The sequence below is a fragment of the Herpailurus yagouaroundi genome, unplaced genomic scaffold (genome assembly GCF_014898765.1).
Source record: "Herpailurus yagouaroundi ecotype Mexico unplaced genomic scaffold, PumYag 185, whole genome shotgun sequence".
Taxonomy (NCBI): domain Eukaryota; kingdom Metazoa; phylum Chordata; class Mammalia; order Carnivora; family Felidae; genus Herpailurus; species Herpailurus yagouaroundi.
In genome coordinates this window covers 20,786,948-20,807,817 of record NW_024412416.1, presented here as the reverse complement: position 1 = coordinate 20,807,817, position 20,870 = coordinate 20,786,948, and the positions used below count along the sequence as shown (strand labels likewise).

Sequence of the window (20,870 nt, the reverse complement as noted above, 5' to 3'; positions counted from 1 at the left end):
CTGAGCTGGGTGCCTCTCCCAGGAGGCCTAAAGTAGATCCTGCCAGTCGATGTGGGCCTCTACTTTCACAGATCCCAAAGACAGCCTTCCCATCCCGGGGCAGGTCCTGCTACATGCTGCCCCAGAAAAGAAAACACAAGACCCCAAGCGACCAACCACACCAACAACCTCCCCTCATCAACACAGTCCTGCTTCTGTAAATAGGAGCAAGATAACCAAGGAGGGGCTGACATATGAGGAAAACAAATTTCCTAAAACCCTAGATGAGTAAAGAGACCAACTGACCTATGGGGGGAGGTGAGAATACAGGGGAGCGAGGAAACCTGATAAATAAAATTCTAATTAATTTCCCTGAAGTAGACTGCACCCGTACAATGAATGCTTCATGAACTGTGAGCATATTGCTATGAAAAAGAAGCAATTAGATAACAAGAGAGTTCTCTGAAAATAATGCACCATCAAAATGAAACATTCAGCAGAAGAGTCAAACGGTAGAACAGAGATGGCTGGGGCCCAAATTAGTGATCCAGAAAATCAAACAGAAGAAATATCCCAAAAAGTAAGAAAAAAGAGGAAAATATTAAAAATGTTAAGAATTATTTGGCATCAATTTAGCAGATAGGATATCCTCCTGCCTACTCCAAGTGGGATAAATTCAAGAAGGCAGAGAAATATGAGAAGAGATACAATCAAAAACTTAATGGAAGACATTTCCCGAGAAAATTTCTCTTGAAATATCCAACAGACAACTAATGAGATCCAGAACAACAGCTCACTATGGGGTATTACAGCCAGACAGAAGATGAACACACAATATCTTTCGGAAATTATCACATAAAATCTATTCCCATCTCTCAATTATATAGATATTATTTGTCCAGAAGCTAATATGTAAAATCAAGGTAATCACAACCAAAATCAAACCATTATCAGTGTAAAACCTGACAAACTGGTTAAAAAATTTACTGGAGAAAACACACAGAAGTAGCAAAGAAAATTATGAAAAAATAAAAGAGTGACTTAATATAAAGCTAGACTAATTAAAACATTATTGTATTGGCTTAAACATGGGTGCCTGGGTGACTCAGTTGGTTAAGTATCCGACTCCTAATTTTGGCTCGGGTCATGATCTCATGGTTCATGAGCTCAAGCCCAGTGTCAGGCTCTGCGCTGACAGCAAGTAGCCTGTTGGGATTCTCCCCGCCCCCCGGGGCCCCCCCCCCCCCCCTCTCTCTCTCTCTCTCTCTCTCTCTCTCGTGCGCGCGCACGTGCGCGCGCGCGCTCTCGTTCTCTCACTCTCTCTCCCCCTCGCTCTCTGTCCCTCCTCTGCTCTCTCTTTCTCTCTCTCCCTCAAAATAAACTTAAAAAAAATGGGCCAACAGACTCATGAAACAGAACAGAGATTCATTAACAGACCCATGTCCACAGCAGTAGGAGGACGATGACACTTCACATGTGAGGAGAAATATTGAACATTCAACAATTGCTGCTGGAGGAATGATTATCCATTTGGAAAAGATAAAGTTAGAGCTTTACTTCGTACCATATATAAAAGTAAGTTTGGGATCTATTACCTAAACATAAAAAAGTGAAACTATAAGTGTTTTAGAAATACACAGGAAAATAATTTCAGAATTGTGGGGCAAGAGAGATCTTTGAAAGTAAGCAAGCATAAACACCGCATAAGAAAACAAAAACAACAGTTTGGGAGATAAAAAGCTAAAAATTCTATATTTTTTTAAAAGACACTTCATTAAAACTAAAAAGACAAAGACAAACCACAAGCCAGAATAAAATATTAGCCACTTAAAGCAGAAAAGAATTACTGTGTGAAGAAATTCTGAATACCAAGCAAACAGTCTTACAGACAATAGAAAAAACAAATGAACAAGCAATTCAAAGAAATTCAAATGGGTAATAAAATCTTACTATTTGTTTTATTTCTGTCTCATCTATTCTCTATTCTTTTTTCTTTTTTTTTCTGGTTTCTTTGGGATAATTAGATATTTTGCATGACTCCATTTTATTTCCATGTTTGGTGGATTAGCCAACTCTTTATTTTTTTATTTCAGTGGTTGCTTTAGAGTTTATAGTATACATTTTAGCTTATAGCAGTTTGCCTTCAAGTGACATACTTCTGCACATATCTTTTAGGAGTCTTACACTGTATACCTCCTCCTCACCTTTATACTCTTTTTTTCACAAATTTTCTTCTACATATGTTAAAAATCCCACAATATGCTGATATGTTTTTCTTCATATTTCCTGTTCTATGTGTACATTGAGCTTCTTAGATCTGTGAGTTTATAGTTTTTATCCAATTTTGGGGAAAAAACATAGCTATTATTTCTTTTTTTAAAGTAAGATACAACTGACATATAACATTATATTAGTTTCAGACATACAACATACTGATTCGATATATGTACGTTATGAAATGATCACCACAGTAAGTCTAGTTAACATTCATCACCACACCTTGTCACAAAATATTTTTTCTTATGATAAGAACTTTTAAGATCTACTCTCTTATTTTTGAATATTTTTTATGTCCATCCCCACTCCTTTAGGGACACCCATTTCACATATATTAGGCTTCTTAAAATTGTCCCATATAGCTCACTAATGCTCCTTTCATTTTTCACAAATTCTTTTTTTTCCATGTTCTACATTTGTATAATTTCTATTGCAATGTCTTGAGTTCACTAAACTCTTCTTCTCTCTTATTGAATCTGCCGTTAATCTCATCCAGGGAATCTTTTCTCTCTTACCTTGTAATTTTGATCACTCAGAGTTCAAATGGGTATTTTTTATACCTTCCTGTCTCTACTTTTTGAACATCTGGAATACAGTTACAATAACTGTTTTAATGTCCTGGTCTGCTATTTTTAACATGTGGGTAAGTTTTTTTTATCAATTTAAATTGGTTTATTTTTCTCCTCATTTCAGGTTGTATTTTCCTGTTTCTTGGCATGTGTAGTAATCTTTGATTGGATGCCAGACATTGTGATTATTATCTTGTTGGTGCTGGATGTTTTGTACTGAACATTCTTGAACTTTGTTCTGGGACACAGTTAAATTACTTGGAAATGGTTTGATTATTTTGGATCTTGCTTTTAAGATTTGTCAGAAAGGACTGGAGCAACATGTACTCTGGAGCTAATTAATCCCCATACCGAGGCAAGATTCTTCTGAGTATTCTACTCACTGCCCCAGTGAATCATGAGGTATTCCAGGCTGCCTGGTAGGAAAACCCTGCTTTTATGCCTGCTCTGTTCCCTCTAATCTGCTCAGATGATTCTTTCCTAGCCTCAGGTAGTTTCCTCCCATGCAAGAGCTGATGAATGTCAGCTAAATACTCATTGGAGATCCTCTGCAGATCTACAAAACTCTCTGTCTATGGAAGTCTCTCCTCTGTGGTACTTTGTTCTGTGAACTCTAGCCATCTTGGGATCCCTAGACCTTCACCTTCTTCTCCTTAACTCAGCAAGTGTACCAGGTTCTGCCCAAGTTTCCCCTACCTGTGCAGCAGTCTGGAAACTGTCTCACAGCTAGGGACAATGTTAGGACTTACTCTTAATGGTGGAGGATCAAGATAGAAGAAATATACAGTAGAATCAGGCCAGATTTATTGCTACCAGCTAAGCAGAGATTCTGGCATTCAATGTTTAGCTGCGGCAGTTAAGAAAAGCTCAGTTTGTTTGGTTAGCTGACATATGAATCCAAAGGTGGGCTACACTAAATGAAGCTGAAAAGCCAGACTTCCATAGTATACCACAAGAGGAAGAGATCTAAAGGCTTAGGGAGACTGGAATGATAAGAGTGCATTGATCCTATAAGACTTGCTCACCCACCCCGGAAGATCCAGAGAATACATCTTTCACCACAACTATAAGAAATCTGTGAGAGGAACTCCAGCATCCTTGAAGAACTTTGTGGTGACTCTTCTCTGTAAGTCAGAAATCCGAGTGTCAATGTCAGTACCATCAAACTGGGTTCCCTAAATGCAATAAGGATTATTGGATTCTAGGGTGGCAGGGACCAAGTGGCAGCACTTTATCACCAAAGACCAGGTGAGTGTGGTTACTGTAATGGACAGTGGTGCCAAAGAAGTGATTAGAAGAGTATGACTCATAGAGATGCTAGGTGTTGGCTCCTAGAAGTTCTATTTCTTTAATTAAACCTTCACTGATACACATTCCCATCTTGGTTGATAAAATTTCACAAAAGTAAACCACTATCAAAAAGCTAGACTCCTCAAAAACTATAATACAAAATTCAAACAGCACTAAATACATCAATGGATCCATATGATACTCATAGTCCTACAAATCAGTGCTTTTAAAAATAGATTTACTATACTTTAAAAAAAACTGAACAAAATAAATAGATTTTTTTATTTATAAAAATGAATTCTAAAAAATGTTTTTAGCCTCATGCTTATTACTCTCCCAACAGTATTAGTTGACACAATTAATATAATGGCCATCTCAGTACTACTTCACTCAAAAGTTTAAAAAAATATATATACTGCCTGTGATTATGTGTGAAACTAGTTCCATTACTGATATATAAGCAATCACAAGATATTTCACTGAATCTTTCAAAAATTACTTAAATCAGAGCTATATAATCTGATTCCTAATTGCAATCTAGCATAATGTAGAACCTTTCATAGTTTAATGTAAGAAAGACGATTATCTCAATCATAGGAGACACTCCTCAAACTATTATAAAAAATAGAAAAGGAAGAAAAGCCTCCAAATTCATTCTACAAGGCCAGCATTACCTGATACCAAAACCAGACAAAGAGACTACAAAAAGAAAGCAAGAAAGCAAGAAAGCAAGAAAACTACAGGCCAAGACCACTGATGAACACAAATGCAAAATCCTCAACAAAATATTAGCAAACTGAAGCCAACAATACATTTAAAAATTATTCATCATGATAAAGTGAGATTTATTCCAGGAATGCAAAAATCAATATTCACAAATCAATTGATACGATACATCACATTAGTAAGGGAAAGGATAAAAATCATATGGGCACCTCAATAGATGCAGAAAAAGTACTTGACAAAGTACAACACTCATTCATGTTAAAAACTCTCAATACAGTAGGTTTAGAGGGAACATACCTCAACGTAATAAAGGCCTTACATGAAAAACCCATAGCTAACATCATACTCAATGGTGAAAAACTGAAAGCTTTCCTTCTAAGATCGGAAACAAGACAAGGATGTCTACTGTCACCATTTTCATTCAGCATAGTACTAGAAGTCCTAGCTGCAATGATCAGACAAGAAAAAGAAATAAATGACATCTAAATTAGTAAGGAAGAAGTAAAAATCTCACTATTTGCAGATGACATGATACTATATATAGATAACTCTAAAGACTCCATCAAAAAACTACTAGAACTAAAAACTGAATTCAGCAAAGTCACAGAATACAAAGTCAATATACAGAAATCTGTTGTATTTCTATACACCAATAACTAAGTAGCAGAAAGGGAAATTAAGAAAACAATCCCATTTACAACTGCACCAAAAAAAAAATAAAATAAAATACCTAGGAATTAATGTAACCAAGGAGGTGAAAGAATGGTACTCTGAAAACTAAAAAACACTGATGAAAGAAATTGAAGATGACACAAACGAATGGAAAGATATTCCCTGCTTATGGATTGGAAAAACCAATATTGTCAAAATGTCCATATTACCCAAAGCAATCTATAGATTTAATGCAATCCCTACCAGAATACTAACAACAATTTCACAGAACCAGAACAAGTAATCCTAGAATTGGTATAGAACCACAAAAGACCCCTACTAGCCAAAGCAATCCTGAGAATGAAGAAGAAAGCTGAGGTATCACAATCCCAGATTTCAAGATATACTACAAAGGCTGTAGTAATCAAAAGTAAAAGTATGGTACTGACATAAAAACAGACACACAGATCAATAGAACAGAATACAGAGCCCAGAAATGAACCTATGATTATATGGTCAATTAACCTACGACAACGGAGGCAAGAACATACAATGGGGAAAAGATAGTCTCTTCAACAAATAATGCTAGGAAAACTGAACAGCTACATACAAAAGAATGAAACTATACCACTTTCTTACCCATACAGAAAAATAAACTTAAAATGGATTAAAGACCTAAATGTGAGAACTGAAACCATGAAACTCCTAAAAGAAATCTTAGGTAGTAATATCTTTGACATCAGCCACAGAAACATTTTTCTAGATATGTGTCCTCAGGCAACAGAAATAAAAGCAAAATAAAACTATTGGGACTACATCAAAATGAAAACCTTTGCAGAGTGAAGGAAATCATCAACAAAATGACAAGGCAACCTACTGAATGGGAGAAGATATTTAAAAATGGTATATCTGGTAAGGGGTTAATATTAACAAAATATAAAGAACTTATATATACAATGCCAAAAAAAAATTTTGATTGAAAAATGGGCAAAGGACCTGAATAGAATTTTTCAAAAGAAGATATATAGATGGCCAACTGCCACATTAAAAGATTCTCAACATCAGTAACCATCAGGGAAACGCAAATCAAAACCACAATGAGATATCACCCTACACCTGTCAGAATGACTAGACTAAAAAAGAGGTGAAAACAAGTGTTGGTGAGGATGTGTAGAAAAAGGAATTCTTGTGCACTGCTGGTAGGAATGTAAATTGGTGCAGCCACTGTGGAAAACAGTATGGATGTTCCTTAAAAAATTAAAAATAGAAATACATATGATCCAGTAATTCCACTACTGGGTATTTACTCAAAGAAAATGAAAAGACTGAATTAGAAAAACATATGCATCTCTATGTTTTTTGCAGTATTATTTACAATAGCCAAGATATGGAAGCAACCCAAATGTCCATCAAAAGATGAACAAAGAAAGAAAAAGTGGTATACACACACACAAAGAACTATTACTCAGCCATAAAAAAAGGATGAGATCTTGCCATTTGCAATAATACAGATGGACTTAAAGCATATAATGCTAAGTGAAATGAGTCAGACTGAGAAAGACAAATATCATATGATTTCACTCATGCATGGAATTTAAGAAACAAATGAACACAGAAAAAAAAGAGACAAAAAACAAGACTCTTAAAAACAGAGAACGGGTGGTTGCAGAAGGGAAGTTGGGGGGGGATAGGTGAAATTGGTGAAGGGGATTCAGAGTACATTTATCATGATGATCATTGAGTAACATACAGAATTGTTGAATCATTATATTGTACGTTTGAAACTAGTATTAACACTGTACATTGGGGTGCCTGGGTGGCTCAGTCAGTTAAGCATCTGACTCTTGATTTCAGTCAGCTCAGCTCACGATCTCACAGATTCATGAGTTCAAGCCACACATCAGCCTCCATGCTGGCACTGCAGAGCCTGCTTGGGATTCTCTCCCTCTATTTCTCTGCCCCACCCTGCTTGCACACACACGTGCTCTCTCTTACTATCTGTCAAAATAAACAAACTTTAAAAAAAGGCTGTATGTTAATTATGCTTCAATAAAAAAAGAAAAAAGAACCACAGTAATGCAAAAATGCATATTCTCTACTGAGATAGCTATCACTAGTTTTCGGCATATGAAAAGCTCTTATAAAATACCAGGTAGAAATTTTCATCCTCCTCTCTCTGGCATCACATTCACCAGCCTGGAAGGGGCAGTCTCCTGCCCCTTGCTCTCAGACAGCCTGCTGCCTCACTCCCTTCCCTTTTCCTAACTGAGGCTTCCCTCCAGCATATCAGTCACTCTGGGCAAGAAGTAAACCCTTTTTCATCCCATTCTGTCATGTAAGATCGTATTGAAAAAGAAAGGAGATGCAGCAGAGATTAGGTTGGGCACACATGCACCAGCCCTTCACAGGAAAAGATATTGCCAGCAAACCAATGACAGCACCAAAATCCCGCCATCAGCATGGCCCACGCATTGCTGTACTCACCCAGCAACCCCTGCAAGGTGTCAGGCATTGGCTACGCAGGCCCTGGAGCAGTAGGGCCCAGCACTGCCTCTTCCAACCACCCCATGGGAGACAGCCTCTTTCAGAGAGGTTGTTAGTGGGGGCAGAGGGTGATGTATCCCCTGGAAATGAACCAGAATACTCATGGTAGCTTCTTCAGCTTTATACCCCCAGAAGGAAGGAAACACTATTATTAGGGTACAAGACAGAAGCAGGAGCTTGGGATAAAAGAATTATTTAAATCAAGACTTCAAGCCATTCTAGCTGAGTCTAGAGAATGAGATTTACTAATGAATCAAGACTAGATTGTCCTGGTAAACACAAGTAGAAGAACGTTCTTATGGTAGAGACAACCAACCGTCTACCAAAATCACTGCCCTCCTCTTCATAGTATGGAGCTGCCTCTGGGAAGTGCCTGCCTGGGAAGGAACTAATTTTCCAGCTTCCTTCCCAGCCAGACAGGGCCATGTGACAGGCTCTGTGTTGAGTGATGAAGGTCATCTTCAGAGCCTCCTCCACTATTTTCTCTTCCACTGAAATGCAGCTGACTCCACAGGCCTAGGAAATTGTAGAGCCCCAGATGAACGCAACCAGGGTCTCTGGATCACCCGTGATGAGGAATGGCCACTGCCTGGAATGCCCACTCGAGAAGCAAAGTTGTGTCATGTTAAGCCACTGAAAGTCTGGGATTTATTATAGCACCTAGTGTTATCCTAAGCCACCCCCTTACAAACCTAAGTAAGGAAAGTGGTCAGTTAAACTAGGGGAACCCCTTCTTCTATCTGGGGCTTGGGCAGAAATAAATCAATGGGAGGAAACGCTGACCATTGCCCAGAGAGCAGCTGGTTCTACACCAACGGACAGGGATTAGTGGACAGGCATTTTGAAAGTTCTGCTGTGGTATCCCAGTCTGGTGTTTTATCCTGCTTCCTAGGGTGAGTCCCTAACACCCCACCCTACTGCTCTGGCTTCCCCAGGACACACCTGAGCCACATCCACAAGGAGTCCTGACTTCTTGTCAGCTATAAACTGCACAGCATCCTTCAGAATAAAATGCGCAACCTCATGAGAATCTCCATCCTGGGGCCAGGTGTGGGGGCAGGCGTGAAGGGTGGCTGAGTGATGGGTGCCATTCCTCTTGTCTTTTTGCCCATACACCCACCCAAAGGATTTGTGGCTTCTTCTTGTTTGGCATCCAGTGTCAGAGGCCTTCCTCTGCCTGCACTGTGAGGACAGGTGAGGAGGAATGGAGCAAGCTGTCCCTCCATGTCCCTAAAGGACACCCAAAAGCACAGCCAAAGGACATCAGGCCCCACAGCTGGTGTGTCCACCACCATTTCCCTCTGCATAAGAGTCAGCTTGTTGATACATTAGCTGGCATTAGCTTTAAAATACTCCAGCAATGGGGCGCCTGGGTGGCGCAGTCGGTTAAGCGTCCGACTTCAACCAGGTCACGATCTCGCGGTCCAGGAGTTCGAGCCCCGCGTCAGGCTCTGGGCTGATGGCTCAGAGCCTGGAGCCTGTTTCCGATTCTGTGTCTCCCTCTCTCTCTGCCCCTCCCCCGTTCATGCTCTGTCTCTCTCTGTCCCAAAAATAAATAAACGTTGAAAAAAAAAATTTAAAATACTCCAGCAAGGGGCTTGGATGAAACAAGACAGGCCAGTGTTGATCTTTATGGAAGACAGATGGGGGCTACATGGGGATTTATTATACTAGCCTCTCTTACTTTTATGCATGTTTGAAACTTTTTACATAAAAAAATAACACCTTTTTTTGCAAAGAAAATTTCTCGATGGGTCATAGGAGAAGAGGCTCACTGAATTAATGCCACTCCTTCTCTTCCCCATGCCTCTTCAGGACGCCCTGGTAACTCTCATGAGGAGGAGGTGTTTACAACAGGCAGACTTGTGGGTTTTTTCTATTTCCATTAATATTTAGTACATGTCATTATCTCCAAATCTAATCACTTAAAGAAGGGATTTTAAATAATTGATTACTACAAAAGACAAAGAGGCCACACCATGTTTTTTCATTATCCATCAAAACCTAGAAAACCTCTTCGTCTGGTCCTGACACGGACGCATAAATATATTAATGCATACACTGAGAAAAACACGCATACAAATCAATAGACATGAATTTGCTTGGGGTACTTTTCAGAGAGAAAAACCATCATTTCCTTTCCATTCCCCGTGAGGCCTGCCCCTCCTCCCCAACACAGTGACATAGCAATGAGAGAAAGGGTTCAAGTGGTACCCCTGCACTCTTCTACTCAAATAAATGTCTCCTCTTACACTCTCAAGTTTCAGTCTCCAAAACATACAAACAGCCAACATGTCTTGAACTCTGATAAAATATGTGCTGCCTTTATGGTCATACGCATGCATATGTATATGCACGAACGTGTTCACACATCTAGAGAAAACGCTTGCATCTACACTTCTTACAATGTCTTTGTTCCCGGCACGTCCTTGGAGGAGGGCACCCAAAGAGAACCATCGCGAAGATGGCACATGAGCATCTCAGACAGACACCTGAGGGCTACCCTCAGATGTACGGAGGGAAGATGCATGGTGGCTGTTAACTACGTGCCCATCTGCATTGACAAGTGCCAGTTTCATGAAGGTCTGCATCCTGTTTTCGGCACAGAGCCAGAATTCTTTGCCATTGCCCTTAAAGCATTCACATCTCCACGGGGAGGGCCCTGCTCTAAGGCCACCATGGAGACTGCGTGCGGACTTACCACGAGGGAGAGAGGCCTCTTCCAGGAGACGACGCCAATGAGTCCTGACAGCAGCACCTGGAAGGACAGACAGTGCAGGAAGGTAAGACTCTTTGGAATCCGTTAACAGATGATCAAAACACAGTATTAGCTGATCAACCCAAAGAAGGATGACTTCTAGAATATGGCCCACATACATGAGCTGGGTGACCATGAGGCGTGTGGTCCATCCAGACGTTCAGAGCCTGCAGCACACGGGCCTCTGAGACCACCAGGAGGTCCTGACAGGTCACTTATGTTCTTTATGGACAGGCCCAAGAACAAATGTGCTTTCTGAAAGTGTCTCCATCGGGCACTTATTCCCCTCTGGTCCTGTGAGTCATTTAGCCCTGTGACTTAAAAATCACAGAGAGGACTGAAAACACTACTTTGGGAAAAGGCAGAGCCACCCCCCTTGCATGTCACCTGAGCGCATGCCTTCTGTGCATGGGTACTGGGTACAGCAGACCTACCAGGCCCCCCTCTACCCTTTCACACACTTGGTCCCCAGCCAGCTTCCCACCTCACCAGGAAGGGGTGCCACCAGATGAGGTCCCGGCTTTCCACATGCTGACTCTGAGCTGCTCGCTTCTTTCCCAGGCCAGCCCCCCAGGCTTTGCTGCCCCAGGTCCCACAGAGCTGTCTCCTCCAGAACATCTTCTGGCAGCCACGCCCCTCTGTTGGCCCCTCCCCTCTGGGTAGCCCTAACCACAGGAACACCCTCCTGTCTTCTGTTCTCAGAAGAACCACCCCTCAGCTCCTGGCCAACCTTTCCCTCAGGCTGCTCCAAGCCCACATTCCCTGAGGCAGTCACTGGATGCTGATCCTGAAATTCCCAGTCTCCTTGGGTCCAGGCAGGGCAGACAGATCAGAGAGACACAGCCGCTCTCTCCCCACTACAGTGTGGCTTCAGCCCTTGCCACTGGCAGACACACTTCCCAAGGTCACCTAAGGGGTCCCTGAGTGCAACACACAAGTACAGCGATCTCGGCTTGAAGACAGGAGGCTGACCACATCTACCTATGGGTGGCACACTGTCCTCTAGGCTCTGTGTCACTCCCCTGACACTCTCCCTTCTCTGGCTGCCATCCTCTGCTCCATGCTGTCCTTCCACATCTCCCTCCCCTTCCCACTTCCCAAGACCTCTACTCAGGCTCCGGCTCTGCCTGAGCCATCTGTCATTGGGGATCCTCTAACACTATCCACCAACACCTCCTGCAGGTCGGTCCCTGACTGCGGAATCACACTGCCTGCCGGGCACTGCTCCTGGTGTCACTCTCCACCTCAACATGTCCAAAAATGCACCTGCAATTTCTACCTCCCCAACCCAGTCTCCCTCTTATCGTCTCTACCTCCCACAATGGCACCCCTCCTCCTGGTCGCTCAGATGCAAATTCCAGAGACAGGCCAACACCAACCACACACAATAAAGAGGAGAGGGCTGCAGCTCCCGCTTTGACAGGGAAATATGCTGGGAGGCCCCACTACAAGTAAGGGATTTTCTTACAAGGTCTTTTGTAAAGATAAATCACCCCAACTTTCTGCTGTGGGTATGGACCAGGCAGTTGGGCCCTGGGATGGAGGGCTTTGGTGCATTTCCCCCTGGAATTCCAAAAGGACTGAATCGGTCCCCAGAAGAGAGTATCTGGCTGAATAGACCCCCAAGGTCCCCTTGGCAAACACTTCTGCAGTGGGTGAGGCCAAGTCTTAGACCCAACAGTCTCTCTCACACCCTGCACCAGCCTCAGGTGGGTTTCCAAACACATCTGGACATCTGGTCTTTCATAGGAACACATCTGGTCTTTCATAGGAAAGACTTGTGAACCTTATTCTCACAGACACACACACACACACACACACACACACACACAAATGAATCAGAGAGAGCTCAACAGGGCACTCTGCTCCCAAGCATGTCATATATATATATTTTCTTCAATGCATGAATCCTGCAAATAAGTCAATATTGACAATATTATTTACAAACATTTTCTCATCTCCCAAATCTCTATTCATGATGCCCCCCAGCTGCAACCTGTACAGAAACCCTTGACTACTGTTCTCCTGTGTCTTGTTGAGCCCAGTCCCTCGTTCTTCTTCCACAATGCCTATTACCCCTCTGTTTCCCATCTGTATCCAACACAGTCTCCCTCTTTCATCTCTCCTGACACTGTGGCATCCCTCCTCCTGGTCACTAAAACCCAAATCCTGGAGGTGGTTTGGCCCAGCTGGCTCTGACCCTGCCATCTCCTTAGGATGTGACTTCCAAAGAGTGTCCTCTGTTTTCCCTTCACACCAACACCAGCCTCATCCAGACAAAACCTGGATAGAGGATGAGAAAGCATGCCTCCCAGAAAATGTCCTTTTATACTCTGCCTTCTACTTCTCACTTCCACCATATAAAATTTTACCTATTCTTTAAGACATGGCCCAATGCCTCCTCACTCAGGAAGGGCCTCTGAATTCATGAGTACATGGGGCCCCACTAAATCCCTAAACTATGACCAGATCTCTCAAGGCATGTTTAATAAGCTCAGACAGAACTCTTTGATCTCTCCTAAGCTGAAGTTTATAAAAGTATCAAATGTCTATAGTGACCAAGTGACTCGTAACAGAAATATTATTGGAAACCCACAAACCTCCAAAGAGCAGGCATTTATAAACACAAAGGAAGTGAATATCACTTAACTAAGGCCACAGTATGAATTCTTGACTTTCCTTACTTCCATCATAAAGTTATCATTCTAAGAATTCCCTCAAATAATTTTATTTCCAACAAATATGGACAATTTGCTTTACTGGGGAAAACTACATTTCTAAGAATCATTAATAACTGTAATTGAGGGTGGATTCAATTCCCCTATACAAAGGAAAAAAAATCATCAGACTCAGTGGGGCATGGAAATCCTGAGGTGATCCCTGATGACCTGTAGCCTTGATTATCAATATGATAATCAATGATAAATTATGGTAATTATCAATATAATTTACACTCCTGCAATCCTATCTAGCACCTCTTAAAATGATGCTACCTTGGCAACACCTTGACTGCAGCCTTGTAAGACCCTGACCAGTTGACTCAGCTAAGCCATGTCCAGACTCCTGACCTAAGAAACTAAATGGTGTTGTGTTAAGCTATAAAGTTTGTGGAAGTTTGCTACACAACATAGAAAACTACTTACTACGGACTAAATGTTTGTGTCCTCCCCAAATCCACATGAAGTCCTAACCCCTAATGTGATGGTATTTGGAGGTAGGACTTTTAGCAGGGAATTAGGGTTAGATTAGGTTGTAAGGGTAGGGCCCTCATGATGGGATGGTGGTCTTACAGGACGAGAAGGATCTCTCTCCCTCTCTCTCTCTCCCCATATGCACACACCATGGAAAGGCCTTGTGAGGACACAGTGAAGTATTTTTTTTTAATGTTTATTTTTGAGAGAGAGAGATAGAAAGTGAGCAGGGGAGGGGTAGAGAGAGACAGGGAGACAGAATCCCAGACAGGCTCCACGCCATCAGCACAGAGCCCAAGGCAGGGCTTGAACTCACAAACCATGAGATCATGACCTAGGCCAAAAGCAAGAGTCGGATGCCCAACCGACTGAGACACCCAAGCTCCCCCACAGTGAGGTTTTGACAGTCTGCAAGACAGGAAGGGGGTCCTCACCAGAACTCAACCCTGATCTCAGACTTCTAGACTCCAGAATGTGAGGTTAACTTAATGTTGGTTAATCTGCCCAATCTATGGTACTTTGTTATGGCAGCTCAAGCTTATTAATACACTAATACAACCAGAGTGCAATATTGGATTCTTGTTTTCAAATGTCCACTCTTTCCCCGTGTCTCCCCCCACCAGAAGCTGACTTCCCTGCTCCTCTGACCTAGAAGCATCGGTACCCGCTCTAACAAGGGAGGGAGGCACAGGAGAATGGAGAATGGCTTGGAGGAGAGTCTTCAAAGCCTAGGTGCCACAGTGCCTCCTCCCTGAGGATGCCTCCTGGTCCACTTAGCAACAGAGAAGAATGGAGTGTACCTCTGCTCAGAAATGATCAGGTATGAGTTTGAACTATTTTTTTGCTCAATTCCAGCTACTGGTGAGAATTACATTGCATGTTCCGCCAGCTCAGTAATTCCTCAGGTTTATTTTTTTCCACTCTGGTGAGGAACGGGGTCATGGAGCTAGTTAGCCGTGAAATTACTGCAGCTCGTGAAACCTTTGTCCCATTTAATTTGCCAATATTGTTATTCAAAGTCCACAGTTTACACAGAATATGAAGAAATTTAAGAGGGTCAGAGAAGAGTAACATATGATTAAGTGGCTGTGAAAGAAAAGACCAAAAAAAAAAAATGGGAAAGGCATGATACTGTTCAGAGAGAGAGGGGGACTTAACTTTTCAAGCACCTGCAAATTGTTAAAAGGACACCAACCCACTTTTTTCTCCACTTCCCACCCAGCCTAAATAGAGGCAAGAGATAATATTAAAAATGAGACAGAATTTCCTGCTGTTGAGGGTGATGAAAGGGGATAATAGACTGCCAGGAAGTAATGGCATCTTTAGAGCCAAAGGTCTTCCTGTTTGATTGGTATTGCTGCCTGAACACAGAGGCCTGGAATAAATTAGCTCTTTAAATCCTGTCCTCTTTCATTGCCCCAAATCAAGAATTTTCTTTGGAGCTTCATTCCTGGTTCAAAGGCAAATGGTAATGCAACATTTTAGGTAGGGAAGCAAGTCCTTCTAGAATGCAGACTTGAAAGTCAATTAAATTCTTTCACGAAACATATGGCAGGTGTGCCTAATAGCTACAGTGGTATCAATTTACCACTAAGAAGCCAGGGTTCACAGCGTTAGCAAAAGAACTGTTGTTGTAAAAAAATGGAGCAAATAATATTCTGAGTTGCCCCAAATGAAAAAAGTCTACTGACCCTGTCTCTCAAAGCTTTTCAGACGTCAGACCTGTGCTATGCAAAAGTCTTCTGATTCATGGAGTGGCTGAACCTCCTACTTTATTCTACTTACATTTTCTTTTCTGAGTGGTTTTGTGTGTCTGAGTCTCCCTAGGGCCACATGGCATGGCTCACTCCAGCATGCAAACCCTCAGCCTTCGATGTCCATCTCAACTCCCTTCTGGGAAACATACATCTTCATATCCACCCCATATCCATGGCTTCTTCCTCCTTCCTTCAGAACAATTCCCAACCCACCATTCTCTCTCCTAACCATCACGCTCACCTGTGGTTCTGACTTTCTCCACGCCACTTCCCACTGGAGCCTGCATCAATACATCAAACTCAAAATGTCAACAAGGAAAGCCACTCTCCTTCTCAGCCTACTTCCTCCATAATAGAAAAGAATTCTATAGCTTTCATTCTTTCACTGTATAGTAGCAAAACTATAAATGATTAGAAAGATAGCCCCATGAAAGAAAAAAAGAAAGAAGTAAATGTTTTAAGATATTCTAAATAACCCAGGAGTCAAAAGGAAATCCAAATGAAATGCAACATAGTCTGTTCTGCAGTGAATGTTTCTTTGATGCAAATTACTTCATATACTGGTTGGTACCAAACTCATTTGTCCTGGCTATGCCTTGTGAGATGCAGCCTTTCACCAGGGCTCTTTACTCTGAAATTAGGGTAGTTACTACACCTGCAACTGGATTTTGTTATTTAATGAGTTAATAAAGTAGCAAATGTATTATTACAACACATTTTTAAAATAGTCCAAACAGGCTCTGTGCTGTCAGCACAGAGCTCAATGCAGGGTTCGAACCACAAACTGTGAGATCGTGACCTGAGCTGAAATCAAAGAGTTAGACACTTACAGACTGAGCCACCCAGGTCCCCCTAAAATATTTTGATTTTAAAAACTTCAAAATAATTGGTTTCCTTTGTAATCCTATTTCATTGTACACATTTAAAAACCTTAATCTGAGATGGGGTCCCCAGGCTTCCCTAGACTGCAATCCCACAAGGTATGAACCCTTGACTCAGAAGTTCCTTTAGTGCAGACCTTTTGGTGGTAAACTCCAGTTTTTTGTTTATCTGGAAATGTCTTACTTCACCTGCATGCTAGGAAAGTAGTTTGGATATATACGGTTCTAAGTTGACAGTTTCTTCTCTCAACAGTCTGAAGATACTATTGCACCATCATCTGGCCTCCACAGTTTTTTTTCTTTTAAATTTATTTATTTATTTTGAGAGAGAGATAGAGAGAGTGCACAAGCAGGAGAGAAACAGAGAGAGAGAGGGGGAGAGAGCAAGAATCCCAAGCAGGCTCTGCACTGTCTACACACAGCCCAATGCAGGGCTCAAACTCACAAACCATGAGATCATGACCTGAGCTGAAATAAAGAGTTGGACGCTTAACCAACCAAGCCACTCAGGTGACCCCAGCCTCCACTGTTGCCATCAGGAAGCTAGCAGTCCTTTTAACTGTTGTTCCTTGAAATGTGAAGCTGTCCTTACTCTTTGAAGATTTTTAAGACTGTCTTTCTGCCTTTAGTGTTCTGAGATTTTTGCATATGTGTAGGTGCAGATTTCTTTTTATTTATGCTTTTTGGGATGTACTGTGCTTCTGAAACTATGGGTTTTTTTTTATTATTGTTATTTTAGACAGAGAACACGAGCCAGGGAGGGACACAAGAAGAGAGAGAATTTTAAGCAGGATCCATGCTTAGCTCAGAACCCAACACGGGACTCGATCCCATGACCCTGGGATCATGATCGGAGCTAAAATCAAGAGACGCTCAACTAAGTGAGCCACCCAGGTGCCCCTGAAACTGACTTTATATTTTTCATTAGTTATGGAAGCTATATAGCCAATATATCTTCAAATATTACCTCTCCTACAGTCTCTCTGTCAGGGACTCCAACAGCCGCATGCACATTCCATCCTCCAAATCTCCTAGTTCTCCCTTCACATATTCCATACCCATGTCATTCAGTAGTTTGTTCTGAATAAGTTCCTTAAGTTTGCCTTCCAGATGACCAATTTTCCCTGAAGGATGTTTCATCAGCTGTTGAACATTTGCATTTCTTTAGAGAATGTTAATGTTTATATTTTATGTATTTACAAGTTCTGCTTTTATCTTTCCCCAAATATGACTATTTGCTTCAGATAGTTTCTGGCTGCATGCTCATCTGTATGATTCTGCCCATAACTGCTTTAAATATTTCATATGCAGATGTCTAGAGTCCAAGATGTATAGTGAAAGAAGGCATCTAAGTCTGTCACTTGTTGTTTCTGTTGACTCTCACTTATTGCAGTTTGCTTTCTTTGATGCTTGCAGGCTTGGAAGTCTTTTGTTGTCAACACATTGCTTGCTCTTAATCAGTGACGTTCTGTGGACCCAAAATGGAGAAATTTTCCCCAAGAGAGGTAGGCTTCGGCCAGTAACCGAGAAGCATCCAGCATCTAGAAACACTGATCTCCAAGGGGCTCAGCTCATGGCTCAGCATGGAAATTGTCTGAGCCCTCCCCACTCCACCTCACCTTAGAGTGCAGATTCATGCTCAGGGCACATGCCTGCTCCAGCCACATACTGCTCTGACCCTGCTCCCTGCCTCTCAGACTCCAGCCACCTGCCCCTCTGGCCTTGATTCATTGTGTGCTGTTTGTTTGAGGGTGCGGTAGTGGACCCCAGAGACCTGCAATGCCTCCAGGATCGTGTCCTTTGTCCAGTGTCAGAGTGCCAGTGGATTCAACGTCTGGTGAGGGCTCACTTTCTGGATTATAGATAGCCATCTTCTCATATGGCCTCACATGGTAGAAGGGACAAGGGAGCTCTCTGGAGTTTCTCTTATAAGGGCAATAATCCCATTCATGAGGATTCCACTCTTGTGACATAATCACCTCTCAATGACTCCACCTCCAAATACCATCACACTGGGGATAAAGATTGGACATGTGAATTTTAGGGGGACATAAACATTCAATCAATAGCACCTAGGATGTCATAGATGATCACAAGTCTAGGAAAATATAAATTACTACAATTAAGTCCCCCCAAAATCAAAACACCAAATGTACCTACAAACACCAAGAAATTGGGAAAGTGGTCAAACAGCCACAGGCAAATTCTTCAGAAGCTTTAAAGTATAGAGATTTCCAACACTATTTAATTTTTTTCTGGGCACAGAGGGAAAAAACAAGGTAATTTTCCAAATTCTTTTTACAAAGGTCAGCATAATAGTTACAAACTTGTAAAACATCATAAGAATAGAAACAGACCAATTTTACTTACAAATAGAGGTATATGATTTTTAAATAAAATGTTGTAAAACAGAAGTCAGCAATACAGTTAGAAGAATAAAGAACAAGGCGAGGGGTTCATGCCAGGAATGAAAAGATAGTTCAGTAAGAGGAAACACAGTAGTAAAATTAATCATATTAATATGACAAAACTGAAAATTATCATTCCAAAGAGGTATAAATGGCATTTGATAAAATTCAATCACTGTTTTTTTATGAAAAAAAAAAACACACCTTAGTTTAATAGGACAAAATAAAAATGCCCACAATTTCCACCTATATTTAAAATTAATATGAAAATACCAGCATGGTGTGCAGAATTATGAGGCGGTCCCCAAGATCCCTAACTTCTGGTGTACACCTCCTATAGAATCCCCTATTTTTGAGTGTGTGGGGGGATTGTGAATATGTTGAATTTCAGTCCTGTGGTTAGGTTACAGTATTTGACAAAGGTGAAAGGATTTTTCTGCACACTTAGGTCCAAACTAAGTTTGGTTTTGAGTTAATCAAAACCCATATTCTCCTGGGTGGGCCTGACCTCATCAGGCAAACCCTCTGAGTCTGGGCCCTTCGTGAAATCAAAGATTTGAAACACGAGGGAGATTCTGCTGCTGCCTGAGGAAGTAAGCTGCTGTGTCTTGAGAGCAGCTCTTAACAGCTGGATCTTTTCCAGCTCACACTTGGCAAGAAAATAGGAACTCAGTCATACAGCCACACAATAACCTGAGGACTGTGCAAATAGATCTTTCCCTCATCAAGCCTCTGGATGAAAATGCATCTGGTCTTACTTTGATTTCAGCCTTCAGACCCTGAACAGAAACCCAAATATTCCAGACTCTGGGCCCATGGAAACTCCAGACTCACTAAACCTGTGCTGTTTTAAGCCACTGTGCTTGTGGTAATTTGTTCTATAGCAATAGAAAACTAATATAACCAGCTAATAAAACAAAACAAACAAACAAAAAGTTATAAATATGGAAAGAGGGGGCATAATTATTACCACTTGAAAATGCCATGCTTCTCCATCTAGAACACTGAAGCAAACTGATCAAAAAGAATAAGAGGCCAATCAGAAGAATTCACTAAATCATATGGCTAGAAAATTAATATATTTAAAAATTATGACACTGCTTATATTTAGTGAACACTGACTGTATGACGTACACTTACTAAGGCTTTATACTTTAATTCTTTGTGTCCTGACAACCCTAAAAGGCATGTGTGATTTTTGTGCCCCACTGCACTGATGAGAAAATTAAAGTACTCGCCCACATTACAGTGTCAGGATATAAGCTCATGAACTACAGAAAAAATAGCTTTCCTATATGCATGCAAAGACTGATTAGAAAAGAGAATGAAATTAAATATTCCATTTATAACAGCAAGGAAAAAGGCAGAATGACTTAGAACACAAAGACTAATATGAAATGAGGAAGAACAATATCAAAATCTTAAATATCTACTGAGAATATAAAAGTCCTCATATTTGATACAAAAAATCATTTTTAAATTTTTTTAAAGTTTATTTATTATGAAAGAGAGAGACAGAATATGAAGGGGAAGGGGCAGACAGAGAAGGAAAGAAAGAATCCCCAGCAGGCTCTGCACTGTCAATGCAGAGTCCTACATGGGACATGAACTCATGAACCTTGAGATCATGATCTGAGCCAAAATCAAGAGTCAAATGCTTAACCGACTGAGCCACCCAGGCTCAGGCACCGCCCCCCCAAAATCATTTTTTAAAATAGAAAGACCATAGATTGCACAAAGTCCATGAAATTCTAATTAAAATACTATAAAGGGAAAAAGGAAATCTATTCAATAAAAAGCATTGGAACAATGGGTTAGTCATTTGGAAAGAAATAAAAC

The 20,870-nt window shown here is 41.3% G+C and overlaps 1 protein-coding gene across 4 annotated transcripts in view; it reads right to left on the bottom strand.

Moving 5' to 3' along the window:
* The window catches only part of ENTREP2 (endosomal transmembrane epsin interactor 2), a 469,222-nt gene that overhangs the window by 262,321 nt on the left and 186,031 nt on the right, over positions 1-20,870 (bottom strand). For all 4 annotated transcript variants that reach the window (XM_040493830.1, XM_040493831.1, XM_040493832.1 and 1 more), the window contains exon 2: positions 10,738-10,794. In XM_040493830.1, the coding sequence (XP_040349764.1) occupies positions 10,738-10,794 (57 nt within the window). The remainder of the gene's footprint in view (positions 1-10,737; positions 10,795-20,870) is intronic.